The 13,347-nt window shown below is 64.7% G+C and overlaps 3 protein-coding genes across 3 annotated transcripts; 1 reads left to right on the forward strand and 2 right to left on the reverse strand.

Moving 5' to 3' along the window:
• Positions 1–437: 437 nt before the first annotated feature.
• Positions 438–3,175, forward strand: EMIHUDRAFT_224019 (hypothetical protein; the record flags this gene model as incomplete). The annotated part of the gene is made up of 8 exons (XM_005791268.1): positions 438–790; positions 864–939; positions 1,105–1,194; positions 1,331–1,509; positions 1,534–1,600; positions 1,857–1,892; positions 1,960–2,019; positions 2,123–3,175. The coding sequence occupies 8 exons, from the start codon at positions 438–440 to the stop codon at positions 3,173–3,175; spliced, it is 1,914 nt and encodes a 637-aa protein (XP_005791325.1).
• A 2,104-nt stretch (positions 3,176–5,279) lies between these two features.
• Positions 5,280–5,537, reverse strand: EMIHUDRAFT_59778 (hypothetical protein; the record flags this gene model as incomplete). The annotated part of the gene is made up of 1 exon (XM_005791269.1): positions 5,280–5,537. A coding segment is annotated over one exon (258 nt), but the record flags the coding sequence as incomplete, so codon positions are not given.
• Positions 5,538–6,849: 1,312 nt separating this feature from the next.
• On the reverse strand, positions 6,850–12,674 carry EMIHUDRAFT_466751 (hypothetical protein; the record flags this gene model as incomplete). The annotated part of the gene is made up of 15 exons (XM_005791270.1): positions 6,850–6,979; positions 7,387–7,457; positions 7,656–7,742; positions 7,813–7,860; positions 7,933–7,997; positions 8,303–8,378; positions 8,453–8,516; positions 8,976–9,055; positions 9,545–9,700; positions 10,110–10,161; positions 10,211–10,309; positions 11,095–11,379; positions 11,419–11,548; positions 11,748–11,852; positions 12,149–12,674. 15 exons carry the CDS (start codon positions 12,672–12,674, stop codon positions 6,850–6,852), a joined length of 1,974 nt encoding a protein of 657 aa, XP_005791327.1.
• Positions 12,675–13,347: the final 673 nt, after the last annotated feature.

Below are 13,347 nucleotides of genomic sequence, written 5' to 3' on the forward strand. Positions count from 1 at the left end.
CACCACCGCCCTCGTCACCGCCGCCGTCGCCAGGACCAGCGCCTCCCCCGCCGTCTGCCTCGCCGACTCCACCGTTGCCATCACTACCACCGCCGCCTTCGCCGCCTCTGCCCTCACCGATGCCCTCACCACCACCACCCTCGCCCTCTCCGCCACCACCCTCACCCGTGCCGCCGCCGCCGCCGCTGGCGCCACCACCCTCGGCATTACCTTCACCCCCACCACTGCCCTCGCCGCCTCCGCACACCTCCCCGTCGCCACCGCCCCCATCCGCCTCCCCTTCCCCACCGCCCTCCGCCTCGCCGTTGCCTCCGCCTTCTGCATCCCCGATGCCACCCTCCGCGTCACCGTCTCCACCGCCACCCAGCCCGGCGCCACCGTCTCCATCGCCTCCATCGCCGTCACCGCCCCCACCAACGCCCGCATACCCGGTTCAAATGTCGCCACCTCCATCAACGCCTCCCGTGGTCGTCGCTGACGACGATCTTGTGATGTGCTGCTTTGCCATGATTGCGAGCTGCCTGGCTTGCTCTGCCGGCGTGAGCGTGAGCGAGTACTGTGAGTCGAACCCAAAGGTTGATGGTTGCGAGGAGGCTTCTCCGCCGCCGTCGCCCAACCCGCCGGCATCGATGAGCTGCAGCATTCCCGTCTCCACGCGGCCTCAAGAGTACTGCGCTGATCGGCCTCCGCTATGGCAAGGGGTTAAGCAAGGGGGCACGGCGGCGTGTAAGAAGTACTGCGAGGGCTTTCCCGGCTGCAAGTTCTTTGCGTCGTGGGCGGCAACCAGCTGGTGCTCGATACGCAGCGGACCGGGCGCTGGTGCGGGCTTCCCAGCTCTCTTTCAAAGCACCCTCTGCGAACAGGTGCCGGCTGGTCGCAAGCTGCGACCGGGTGTGGGAGTCGTCGACGGACGACATCGTCGCAATGGGATGCGCGCTGGTCGCGCCTCGAGAGCCTCCGCCGCCCCCGTCGCTGCCACCGCCACCCGCAGACCCACCAGTCGAGTCCCCGTCACAGCCTCCACAACCGCCGCCCGGGCCCCCGCCTTCCCCGATGAACCTCCGCAACATCTTTTGGATCATCGCCGATGACCTCCGACCGCAGCTCGGCGTGTACGGCTCTCCGGAGATCAAGTCGCCCAACATCGACGCGCTGGCGGCCGACAGCACCCTCTTCGAGCGAGCGTACTGCCAGGTGCAGCCGCCCTCGATAGAGAAATGTGGCCCGTTGTGGACGCGGTTCATTGACCTCTGCTTGCACATGACGTGTGGAGTGGCAGGGCGCTTCCGTGGCTTTTGGTGAGGAGACCTCTACCTTTCGCCAACCATAGGTGCCCACTTGCGGTGCCTCGCGCGCGAGCATGTTGACTGGGCTGTATGCATCGCCGACCCGCTTCATCAACTTCAACACTCGCGCGGACCAGGACGCGGCCAACGTGCCAGATGTGGCGAAAACATTTCGGATGGCCGGGTGCAGCGCGTGGCGACAGGGTCACAGCATGGGCGAGACGTGATTGCCGCGACTCTGCGATAGGTACAAGGCCATCTCCAACGGCAAGATCTACCACCACAGTGGCGACAACAAGGAGTCGTGGGACGAGGTCTGCGGTCACGACGCTGGCAGCATCGACGGACTGCCTTGTAACTACACCGCACGGCCAGGCTCGATGTGCTGGTGTGAGCTTCAGTCTGAGACAGCCATTGCCAAAAGCCGTTCCCTACGGCCCTCTTGCACCCCACTGTATCGTCTCCCTTCGAGTCCGCCCATTTCCTCCGGCCCTGGATTCAATTAACCCCCCCCCCTTTTCAACCAAGGCCCCCCCCCCCCCCCCTTTCCCCAACAGCATCTGGCCACAGAGAGGCCAAACCCGCAAGGGGCTCGCCAAGGCTACGGTCTGCCCTGCATTCGTGTCGGGTGGATTGATATGTAGCACCTGTTCACAGCGAACACTGTAAGTAGGCCAACTCGGATGGATCGTTGGAGAACGAGCGGGAGAGTGGCAAGCAACTTCGGGCATACGTCAAGACACTGCAGGGCAGCGCACGCTTTCAGGCATGCCTCTGGTGCGAATCTCGCCGACATCTCGACAATCTCGGTTCAGCGTCAGCTTTGATCGTATCAGGCGAACGGACAGGGCCAGTGCTTTGGGTGTGGCTGGCCCGCATGGAGTGGGACCGACGTGCACGACGACGGCCTTGTCGAGCGCGGCTACCCCGACGGCAAGATGGTTGTCAAGATCTTCAACGACCTCCGGGTCGCAAAAGTGGAGGCAAAGCCCTTCTTCATCACGTGCGGCTTCGTGCGGCCGCACCTTCCCTTTGTTGCGCCGCTAAGGGATTGGGAGGCGTACGAGAGGGCCGATGTTCAAGTGCCGCCGTGGGGCAACAACCGCATCGCCGAGGGGGCGCCCCCACGGGCACTGCACTACCGCGAGCTCGGCGTCTACGACGTTGGCACGAACCCCGTGACGGACAACTCAGGAGGGTACCTCATGCCCGAGTACGGGCTGGGCAATCCGCTCTCGGAGGAGATCTCGCGCTCGCTTGTGCATGGCTACTACGCGACGGTAACCTACGTTGACCGGCTCGTTGGGCACGTCATTGGCGAACTCAAGTCACTCGAAATGTACGACGAGACGATCATCGTCTTCAACAGTGACCACGGCTATCAGCTGGGCGAGCACGGCACGTGGTGCAAACACTCACTTTTCGAGACGTCGCTGCGCATCCCGCTCTTCATCAAGGCGCCGGGCATCGCCCCGTCGCGCGTGCCGGCGCTCGTGGAAAATGTCGACATATACCCCACCCTGCTCGACCTCGTCGGGATCGCAGCGCCACCGCACCTCCACGGCAAGAGTCTCGTTCCAGTCATGCGCGATCCCAGCGCACCCCACAAGGGCCCCGTCTTTGCCCGCTACCGCGACGGCGACTCGGTGCGCTTTCCGGACCTCGCGTACAGCGAGTATTGCCTGCGGAACTGTTGGTCTCCCGAGACCTGCTCTCAATACTGCGCGACTCCGCACCCCACCGACCGCATGCTCTACGACCATACAATCGACCCCAACGAGGACCTCAACCGATGGAACACAGGGTGGAACCGATCGCAATACGCCGGGCAGATCCACGAGATGCGTGCCGCGCTCGACAGGCACCGGCGCGAGAGGGATCGCGCATAGCGCTTCGATCGGCGGCCGCTAGGAGAGAATATCTGGCCGAGAAGTCGTGCTTGGAGCTGTCAGTTTTCTTGTGGGGTGGGCAGGAACTCAAACTCTTGCGGGAGGCGGGGCGGGGAGGGGGGGGGGGTGCGCTTTGCGGATTGGTAGAGCTCAATCTTTTCAAGGAGGGGGCCGCCCCGAGCTTGAAGGCGCGAGACGCCCCCCCCTCGCCACTCGCCCCTCCCCCGCCCAATGCTCATAGCTCCTCCCCTCGCGTGCAGACGCTCGTCGTGGGCAACAAGGAGCAGCCTGAGCTGATGCCCGTGTGCGAGGAGCGCGGCATCAAGCTGTGCTGAGCCTCTCCAGCCGCGAGCGGCAACCAAGACCCTCGACGGGCGGCCCGCGGCAGAGTCCAGAGAGAGCTGGGGCCAGCGCGCGCAGCGGTCTCTATGGGGCTTATGCACATGCACATATACCGCTGAAGTGTTCGTCTCTGAGACCGAGAGAGGCTGATTCCGCTGGGAGTGCGTAATTTCTTTCGGTTGCCTCGATTTTAAAGCCCGCCCCGCGTGCTCGATGCGCGTGAAGCCGTACACATGAGAGAGAGAGAGCGCGCGTAGGGCCCTTAATTAGGGGCCTAGAGAACACAAGTCACAACCCCCTCTCCCTTTTCTCCCAGTGTAAGCCGCAAAGCGTAAAGCTAAAGGTACCCGCCCCTGGGGGGCCCATTCTTCATACCCATGGGGGATTTTCCCCCAAACGGGACAGTACATGCCCCCCTGATGGGCATGGCATTTCCAGCAAGCCCCCCCCCCCCCCCCCCCAGCGTATGGGGCCATATCTTGAGAGATCCCCGCTGCGCTGCGCTCTCCTGGAGCGGACTGCCGACGCGACTAGCCTGCTCAACGCCTTCAGATGTCGCCGACAAACTCGGCGCCCTCCTTGGAGCGCTGCAGCCACTTTGCACAGTTGAGCGCCGTCGGCACGACGATGACGGCGCCCGCGGCGGCGCCGAGCAGTTCGTCGGAGACCTGGACGCCCGCGACGAGCGCGGGCAGGTACTTCGCGGCGTAGGCGAGGCCGCCCGAGAGCGCGAGCAGCTTTGCGAGGAAGGCGGCGTTGCCGTCCGCCGCCCACGCCTCGCCCAAGTCCTCCCACCCGACCAGTGCGGCGGCCTGCGACGGCGGCGGCGCAGCGGAAGCGGAAGCGGCGGCGGAAGCGGCGGCGGAAGCGGCGGCGGAAGCGGCGGCGGAAGCGGCGGCGGAAGCGGCGGCGGCAGAGGAGGCGGCGGACTCATCGGACGCTGGTGCAGACGCGGCGCCACCTTCTGATGGCGACTCGCCCCGGGCGGATGCTAGGAGGGCCGCCCAGGCGGCAGCTGCCTCGTCTGCGCCCGCCTGCCATGTCCAGCCACTGGCGAGTGCGAGGCGGAGGCAGGCGAGCGCCAGCGTGGTGTTGCCGACACACGTCATCGCCGCCTGCAGGAGATATGGGGAGATAAAGGGAGATGGGGGGAGAAAGGGGGAGAAAGGGGGAGATATGGGGAGATATGGGGAGATGCGGTATCGCCGCCTGCAGCGTGACGCACCACGCGATGGCGGGCGCCTGCAGGAGATATGGGGAGATATGGGGAGAGGTGGGGAGATGTGGGGAGAGATGGGGAGACGGCGGGCGCGTTGTAGAAGAGGTGGTACGTGCACGCGACAATCCCCGACGTGTGGAGCGGCAGCATGCCCCAGGTGACGCCTTTATTAATTAACGAGCGTTAATAATTACCATTGCATTAATTAACGAGGCGCAGCATGCCCCACGTGACGCCTCTCCACCTGGGTTGTGCCACCGCGTCGGCGTACCGCCAGGCGAGCCCCATCGCCACAAGCCACTCCACCAGCGACGAGGTGTGAATGACCCACGTGGGCATCGACAGCGCGTTGGACGGCTCCGCGGGCCAAAGCCCGGCGGGCGCGTTGCCGATCCCGCCCAGCCAAGGCGTGTGCACCGAAGCCCCGCCGGAGGCAAAGACCGCCACCGCCGACAGCGCCGAGAGGGAACCGAGCGCGGTGGCGGCAGCGCGGAGCGACGCTTCGTCCGCCGCCGGAGCGCGCACGCCCTTCTCCTCCACGTCGATCGCGTCCCGAAACCCGAAGACGACGACGCAGTTGGTGATGGCGAGCAACGACTCGGCCGATCCATGCAGCCAATCGGCGTCGGCGAGGCTGACGCCGAAGAGGGCACCAGCGCCAATCGCCGCCGGGATGGAGCCGAAGACGAAGGCCAGCAGGAAGGTGAGGCCAAATGTCACTCCCGGAGGCGCGCCAACCGTCGGGTGCTTTAGCCAGTACAGCATCGCCAGCCACGGAAAGAGCGAGGCGCCAAACAGAGATCCGGCAAGCTCGTCAGCGGTCGAGGAGAGGGCTCCGCCGCCGTCGGCTAGCAGGAGGAGCTCTGGCGCGGCCAGCGTCACAGGGCCGGCACGCAACGGTGAGGTACTTGCCGGGCCAAGCCGAGGGAGCAACGGAGTGAGCATGTGCTGCCGATGTGATGTCTCGAGGTCTCGGGATATCGGCTGGGAAAAAAGAAAAAGCGATGTTGTCCGTTTTCCTTCCTTCTTTTTCGAGGTTCTCGAGGTGGATATCCTTTGGCCGCGTTGGGTAGCGAGGATTGGTGTGAGGCTGACTAGCTTTTGGTTGAAATAAAATGTCTGCGCTCCCGTAGTTCGCACTCGTTCCTCTGCGAGTCAACGCACAACGGACCGCAAGGCGCGAGACACACACAACACCCGTACTCTCCCGCACCATCTCCGTCGCTCGGTTGCTCAGCCATACCACCTCAGGGAGGCGGCCAGGGCTCTACATAGACTCGCTCGGTCGAAAGAGCCCCAGACAGATTGGCACCCATGCCTCTCTCTACATGTACATCTTTGTTTGATAGGCAGGCGAAACACAGTCCGACCAACGACTGGGACACCACCGCGGTATGGGTGGACGCGGGACGGGCGGTGACGGTCACACAGGTGCGACACACAGAACCACAAGACAAGACACTCAGCCAACGTTGCTGCCACACCCATCCTGAGCGGACTCCCTAGTCACCCGCGGCCGGACTCCATCCGACACGCGTTGCTGGGCGCTCAGAGCCGCGTCCCCTGGCTCGCCACCCCGACGCTCAAGGCGCCCGAGTCGAACGACAGGCGGCACGCGAAGACTGGTTGCAATCCCGCCGACCGCCAGGCCGCGAGGGGGGGGTCAAGTATGGTACCCTAGACCGGCCTGAACGAGGCGCAATTCGATGATATGCGGGACGTTTACGGGATTCAGCTCGCCCACGAGGACAAGTGTGCCATTCTTTTGGATCGGGCAGACCGCTTCGAGGCACTTGAGCACTTGAGCACTGGATAGGGTCGATTCCGCATGGTACGGGACCCCGTATTACAGGCGTAAGGCGGAGCTCCTCCAGATCTACCGCGACTGGGACAGTGCCGAGGTGGCACACACAGCACAACCGCATCCTCGATGAGTTTCAGCGACGCTCCGGTACCCTGGATGGTCGTGGGTATTATAGTGACCCATCATATGTGTATTATAGTGACCCATCTATGTGATACCAAAACAGGGCCGCGGGGGGCGTTGCTGGGGGGCCGCTAGAGAGGTGTCCGTTTTTATTTATTTATTTATTTTGGGGCCGCTGGAGGGCCGCTAGAAGGTTGCGGCGACGGCGGCGGCGGCTACGGCGGCGACGCCAACACAAAACCCCGGCGGCACCTCCGCCGCCGTCTCCGGCGACGTCGGCCGAGGCGGCGGCGGCAGGAGCCGCTTGTCGGGAGACCTCTGGTCGGCGGCCGCGGGCGCGGGGGGCGTCTGTGCTTTGCCGGCTTGTTGCGCGGCGGCCGCCCGGCGGCGGGCGGCGGCGGCGGCGGCGGCGGCGGCGGCGGCGGATCGTTGCCGACGTGTCGCATCTTTGCCGGCAGAGGCGCGGGCGGCTGCACTGTGGGGGGGGTACCGAGCAGTGCACGGCCGCTCCCCTGCTGTGATACACGAGACCCAGGTCCACGCACCCTCCATTTGCATAACCCGCGCCCCAAAACATCAAGACATGCCAGCCCCCTGCTCTCCACGGTGGTCATTGACACACACGTCACATGGTCACCCCCGCCCTAGCGATATGTCCACCGGGCGCCGCTCCAACAGCACATCGAGCCGCCCGCCGCCCGCCCCGCCAGTGCTCGCGCTCACCTCGCAGACGCGCGCGGCGACCCTCCGCCCTCGCTGCCCTCCCGCTGCGAGTCCTGCAGCAGCGCCGTCCCCTGAGGAAAGGAAGGCACGGTGAGGCAAGGTGAGGGAAGGGAAGGTGAGGCAAGGCAAGGGAAGCTTCTCCACACACACGAGGTGGTGGGGCAAGCGCGGCATTGGAAGTGCAAGGCCCGGTGCGCGTGGGTGGGCGGTGTGAGCGGTGTGAGCGGTGTGCGAGTGAGTGATTGTCTCTGCGTCTGTGTGCTGTGTGCCTCGCCGCCCTCCTCGTCCTCCTCCGATGGAACCTCGGTGTACGAAGGGCCAAACAGCGGCAGCCGAGACCACTGGCAGAGCAGCGCCTAAAAACGAGTCAACGCGGCCTTACGGGACATGGATCAGCGGCAGCCGAGACCACTCGCAGAGCAGCGCCGCGCACGCGCAGTCGACGGCCGCGCCGCACGCGCCACGCCGCCGCACCTAGTTAAATTTAATCCGCGATTCGCCGCGCCGAACTCTGAACTGGCCGCACGCGCCGCGCCGCCGCCGCACCCACGCCGAAGTCTCGTCGACGACGAGGCAGAGGCAGACGGCGGAGACGATCGCGAGGCAGCCGCCTGATATGGGGAGATGTGGGGAGATGCGGGGAGATGCGGGGAGGTATGGGGAGGTATGGGGAGAGATGAGCTGGCCGCTCTCTGGGGATTCGGCATCTGGAGACGTGGGGAGATATGGGGAGGTATGGGGAGGTATGGGGAGATGTGGGGAGGTATGGGGAGATATGGGGAGGTATGGGGAGGTATGGGGAGATGTGGGGAGGTATGGGGAGATATGGGGAGGTATGGGGAGATATGGGGAGATGTGGGGAGACGTGGGGAGATATGGGGAGGTATGGGGAGGGATGCAGATTCGTCATCTACACAAGCGCCGGTGGAGACCATCAACGTCTCCATCCCCGCCTCCTCGAGCAGCCACCCGCCAACCACAGGCCCAAAGACCTACACGTATGAGTCGCTCCTCGCTGGAACCAGCTATGAATCAGCGGCCAGCCGCCCGCCGCCGGCCCGAAGACCTGCCCGAACCGGTCGATGGAGCCGGCCAGGCCCTGCATCACCCCTTGCTCCACCGGCACGTGCCTGCGGGAGGTTGCGGGAGATTGCGGGAGATTGCGGGAGGTTGCGGGAGGTTGCGGGAGGTTGCGGGAGGTTGCGGGAGATTGCGGGAGGTTGCGGGAGGTTGCGGGAGGTTGCGGGAGGTTGCGGGAGGTTGCGGGAGATTGCGGGAGATGTGGCCGGGGGGTTTTGTATTTGCCTCCGCCCACTAGCTCCCGGCTGTCTCTCGGCGGCATCTCGGCGGCATCTGGAGCATCTCGGCTGCATCTCAGCTGCATCTCGGCTGCCTCCCGGCTGCCTCTCGGCTGCCTCCCAGCTGCTTCCCGGCTGTGTCTCTCGGCTGCCTCTCGGCTGCATCTCGGCTGCATCTCGTCTGCCTCTCGGCTGCCTCTCGTCTGCATCTCGGCTGCATCTCGGCTGCATCTCGGCTGCATCTCGGCTGCATCTCGGCTGCATCTCGTCTGCATCTCGGCTGCATCTCACGAGAAGAGCGTCGAGATGCACGGCACGGCCAGCCCGTACCCCAGCGAGATGAGTCCGAGGCAGGGGACGAGGGAGGCGACCTAATTAATTAACTAGGCGCCCCCTCTTAATTCATTAGATGAGTCCGAGGCAGGGGACGAGGGAGGCGACCTAATTAATTAATTCGGCGCCCCCTCTTAATTCATTAGATGAGTCCGAGGCAGGGGACGAGGGAGGCGACCTAATTAATTAATTAGGCGCCCCCTCTTAATTCATTAGATGAGTCCGAGGCAGGGGACGAGGGAGGCGACCTAATTAATTAACTAGGCGCCCCCTCTTAATTCATTAGATGAGTCCGAGGCAGGGGACGAGGGATGCGACCTAATTAATTAATTAGGCGCCCCCTCTTAATTCATTAGATGAGTCCGAGGCAGGGGACGAGGGATGCGACCTAATGAATTAATTAGGCGCCCCCTCTTAATTCATTAGATGAGTCCGAGGCAGGGGACGAGGGAGGCGACCTAATCAATTAATTCGGCGCCCCCTCTTAATTCATTAGTTTGGCTGAGGCAGGGGACGAGGGATGCGACCGAGGCGACGGCCGCAAGGCCCGCGTAGCCGAGCGATGTGCATGCCATGGCCAGCACGAGCGTGCGCTGCTCGCCCAGGGACCCGTTGATGACGCGCACGAGCACGCCCTGCACGAACATGCCTCCCACGCCCATCGCAGAGACGGCGAACCCAACCTGAGAGAGGGGTGTGTGGGGGGAGAGACGGGAGATATGGAGAGACGTGGCTCCCACGCCCCATCGCAGAGACGGCGAACCCAACCTGAGAGAGGGGTGTGTGGGGGGAGAGAGACGGGAGAGATGGAGAGACATGGCTCCCACGCCCCATCGCAGAGACCGGCGAACCCAACCTGAGCGACGCGGGCGCCCCAACTGATTCATCCTTCACCCCCCCCACCCCACCCACCCACACCCACACCTCGCAAAGACCATCTAGGCCTCGAGATAGGGGGAGATAGGGGGAGATAGGGGGAGATAGGGGGGAGATAGGGGGAGATAGGGGGAGATAGGGGGAGATAGGGGGGAGATGGGGGGAGATGGGGGGAGAGAGGGGGAGAGAGGGGGAGATAGGGGGAGAGAGGGGCACCTCCTTTGGCCCAAAGTCGAGCGCCTCCTCGCACAGGTACGGGAAGTTGGACCTAAAAAGAAGTCTACGATGCCGACACAATTCTTTTCTAGGTAAAGCACAGGTACGGGAAGTTGGACTTGTACGCCGCGAAGGCGAAGCGGAAGAAGAAGTTGAGCGCGAGCAGCGGCACCACGTTGAACTTTGCGAGGTAGCTTAGCCTGCGCGCTGAACACGCCGACATGAGGGCGGGAAGACTTCTCGTCTACCTTGCCCAGAGCGCGCACACTAGCGCCCGCGCGCTGAGTACGCCGACATGAGGGCGGGAAAACGGTACTTGTGCAGCGTCTTCAGAGCACCGCGTGAATACGGGGGGGGGGGGGGGGGGCGACTACAGTTGAATACGGCTGAATACGGCCGAGTACGGCGGAGTGCGTGTCCTCTCGAGCGCTGGTTGGAGCACAAGAACACGTCTTCCGCTTCTAGGTGGTACGCGCAGCAGCCACAGGCTGCGCGCGCCGCGGCCACACGGCCCGCAGTTCTCGAGCACCGACGAGCCTTCGTCAAGCAGACACCCGGGGTCGGGGCGGGAGATGCCATCTCGCGCTGTGTGCTCAGATCTCCCCACACCTCCCCCCATCTCCCCCCATCTCCCCAGATCTCCCCCGATCTGGCGCAGCGTGCTCGCAGCACCGTGTGGAGACGAGGGGTGGGAGGACGGTGAGTACACTCTTGAGTACGGCCGAGTAGCGGCGGAGTGCGCGTGCCCTCTGGAGCGCTGGTTGGGAGACATGAATGCGTGCTCCGCCGCGAGATATGGGGAGATACGGGGAGACCTGGGGAGATATGTTTCGCTTCTAGGCCGACGATCCTCCGCCGGACGCGAGATATGGGGAGATATGGGGAGATATGGCGAGATCTGGCGAGATATGGGGAGATCTGGGGAGATATGGGGAGATCTAGGGCCGACGATCCTCCGCCGGACGCGACCTCGACGCGAACGTACTTGACGCCGTGGTCGTACTTGTGGCCGCCGGGTCGATGCGCAACGCCAGTGCCTCCTCCTCCTCCACCACCACCACCACCGCCGCCGCCGCCGCCACCACCGCCGCCGCCGCCGCCGCCGCCGCCGCCGCCGCTGCCTCCGCCACCTTTGCCGCCTCCGCCGCCGCCGCTTCCGCCCTCGCCCGTCGACCGCTCCATCTGCACTGGGGGCGTGGGGCTGGCTGCCGAGGGCTGCCTGGAGAGGTTTGCGGAAGACGACTGCCGCGAGAGGCGAGAGTCGATCAGCCTGTTCACAGCGGGAGGTGTGAAGAGCCGCCGTTCACACCTCACCACCGAGTCGGAGCTGCCGAGGCACTTCTCGTCCGGCTGCCAGAGCGCGCACACTAGAGCCCCGGAGATGAAGATTGCGCAAGCGACCAGCGCGCACACGCGCTTGCCGCCGAGCGCCGTCGCGCCTAGCGGCCGGGGGAGGGGTAGCTGACCTTTGGCCGTCGCGAGGCACCAGCGGCCTGCTCTTTTCACGCGCATCTACGCTCTTGGCGCTGCGCTACGCGTGTTGCGTGCGCAGCGGTGCGGCAGTCAGTCTTGGCTGCAGCGCAGCGGACCTCGGCTGCATCCCGCGCCTTGCAGCAGCGCCGGCGCAAACTCCGAGACATCTCCCCATATCTCCCCATCTCTCCCCATATCCCGCGCCTTGCAGCAGCGCCGGCGCAAACTCCGAGACGGCGCCGCCAATGAGAGGGCCGAGGATGAGAGCGCCTGCGGGCGTGGCGTCAGGGTTAGGGCTGGGGTTAGGGTTAGGGTCAGGGTTAGGGTTAGGGTTAGGGTTAGGGTCAGGATTAGGGGTAGGCTTAGGGTTGGGCTTAGGGTCAGGGTCAGGGTCAGGGCCAGGGTAGGGTCTGGGAAGGGTTAGGGATAGGGTAGGGTCTGGGATAGGGTTAGGGTTAGGGTAGGGTCAGGGTCAGGGTCAGGGTAGGGTCTGGGATAGGGTTAGGGATAGAGCGCCGTTGAGGGTGACACCCATCAGCCCAAAGGTGCCTAAGGCGGACGCGCACGGGCATGCGTCAGCCTCAGCGCGTCGGTGAGGCGACCATCATGCGGCAGCTTGCTGCCCGTCCGCTTGTCCTTACTGGTAGTGTCAGCAAAGTACGCGCGGAACAGGGCGATCTGGAAGCCGGATCCGGTGATGACGCGCGCGGCGAGCATCATCGGGTAGGAGGAGGAGAGGCCGAGCAGCAGGCAGCCCGCTGCAGACACCAGCAGCGACACGAAGATGACGTTCCGCCGGCCGAGCGAGTCGGAGAGCGCGCCGAGCAGCGGCGAGAGGATCGTCTGGCTCATCCAGGTGGCGGACTGGAGGACGCCGTAGGCGGAGCGGGAGTAGCCCATCTCGCGCACTAGGAAGGGAAGCACCGGCACCAGCACCGTCTGGCCCAGCTGCGCCAGCAGGATGATCATGTACGGCCCGCACATGAACGTCGCCGGCCCGCAGGCGCCGGGGTGCCAGCCCTTGGCGATGCCCATCGGCAGGTGGATGGTGACGGGCACCCATATCTCCTCGGCGCCGCCGCCGGCCGCCATCGCCGCAGGTGGTTCAGCCGACTCGGAGAAACAGCCTCTCGCGGCGTCTCCTTGGTCTGCCCTCGGCGTGCACGCGTCGAAGGAAGAAAAACCGGAAAGCCCACAACCGGAGTTGCGCCGAGAGGCGAAAGAAGCCGCGAGAACAAGGGACCGGCAGGCGGCGGCGTCGCAGGACGAGGCAGAAGAGAACGACGCGACAGAGGAGGAAGTGACAAGGGAGAGAACGACGAGAGTGGGACGGCCGCGAGGTGGCATGAAGGTTGCAGCGAGAAGCGGCGAGAGACTGCGAAAAGAGATACGAAGAGGCAGACTCCCCAGGGTGGGCGACGGCTAGCGCATCACACTCTCCTCTCCTTAAAATCCCTGTGTGGTGGCGGCGTGCCGTTCTCCCATCCCTCCCTTGGGTTGTGTGTTTTCTTTCTTTCTTTTCCCACAACCGGGCCCTTCCTTTTTTTGAGCAGGTGTGCCGCCGCGCGAGCGACGCTCCGAGATCGCCCGAGATAGCGCGGCGCGGCCCCGAGATCGCCCGAGATAGCGCGAGATCGCCCGAGATCGCGCGGCGCGGCCCGAGGAAAGGTGGATGGGCTGGGAGCGAGGGGGCGGAAGTGTGCAGTGCGGTAGATGGTCAGTCGAGGCGCGTGAGCCGGACTTGTGGGCCGGACGGCTTTCATTT

Source organism: Emiliania huxleyi (genome assembly GCF_000372725.1).
Source record: "Emiliania huxleyi CCMP1516 unplaced genomic scaffold EMIHUscaffold_114, whole genome shotgun sequence".
In the NCBI taxonomy this organism is placed as follows: domain Eukaryota; phylum Haptophyta; order Isochrysidales; family Noelaerhabdaceae; genus Emiliania; species Emiliania huxleyi.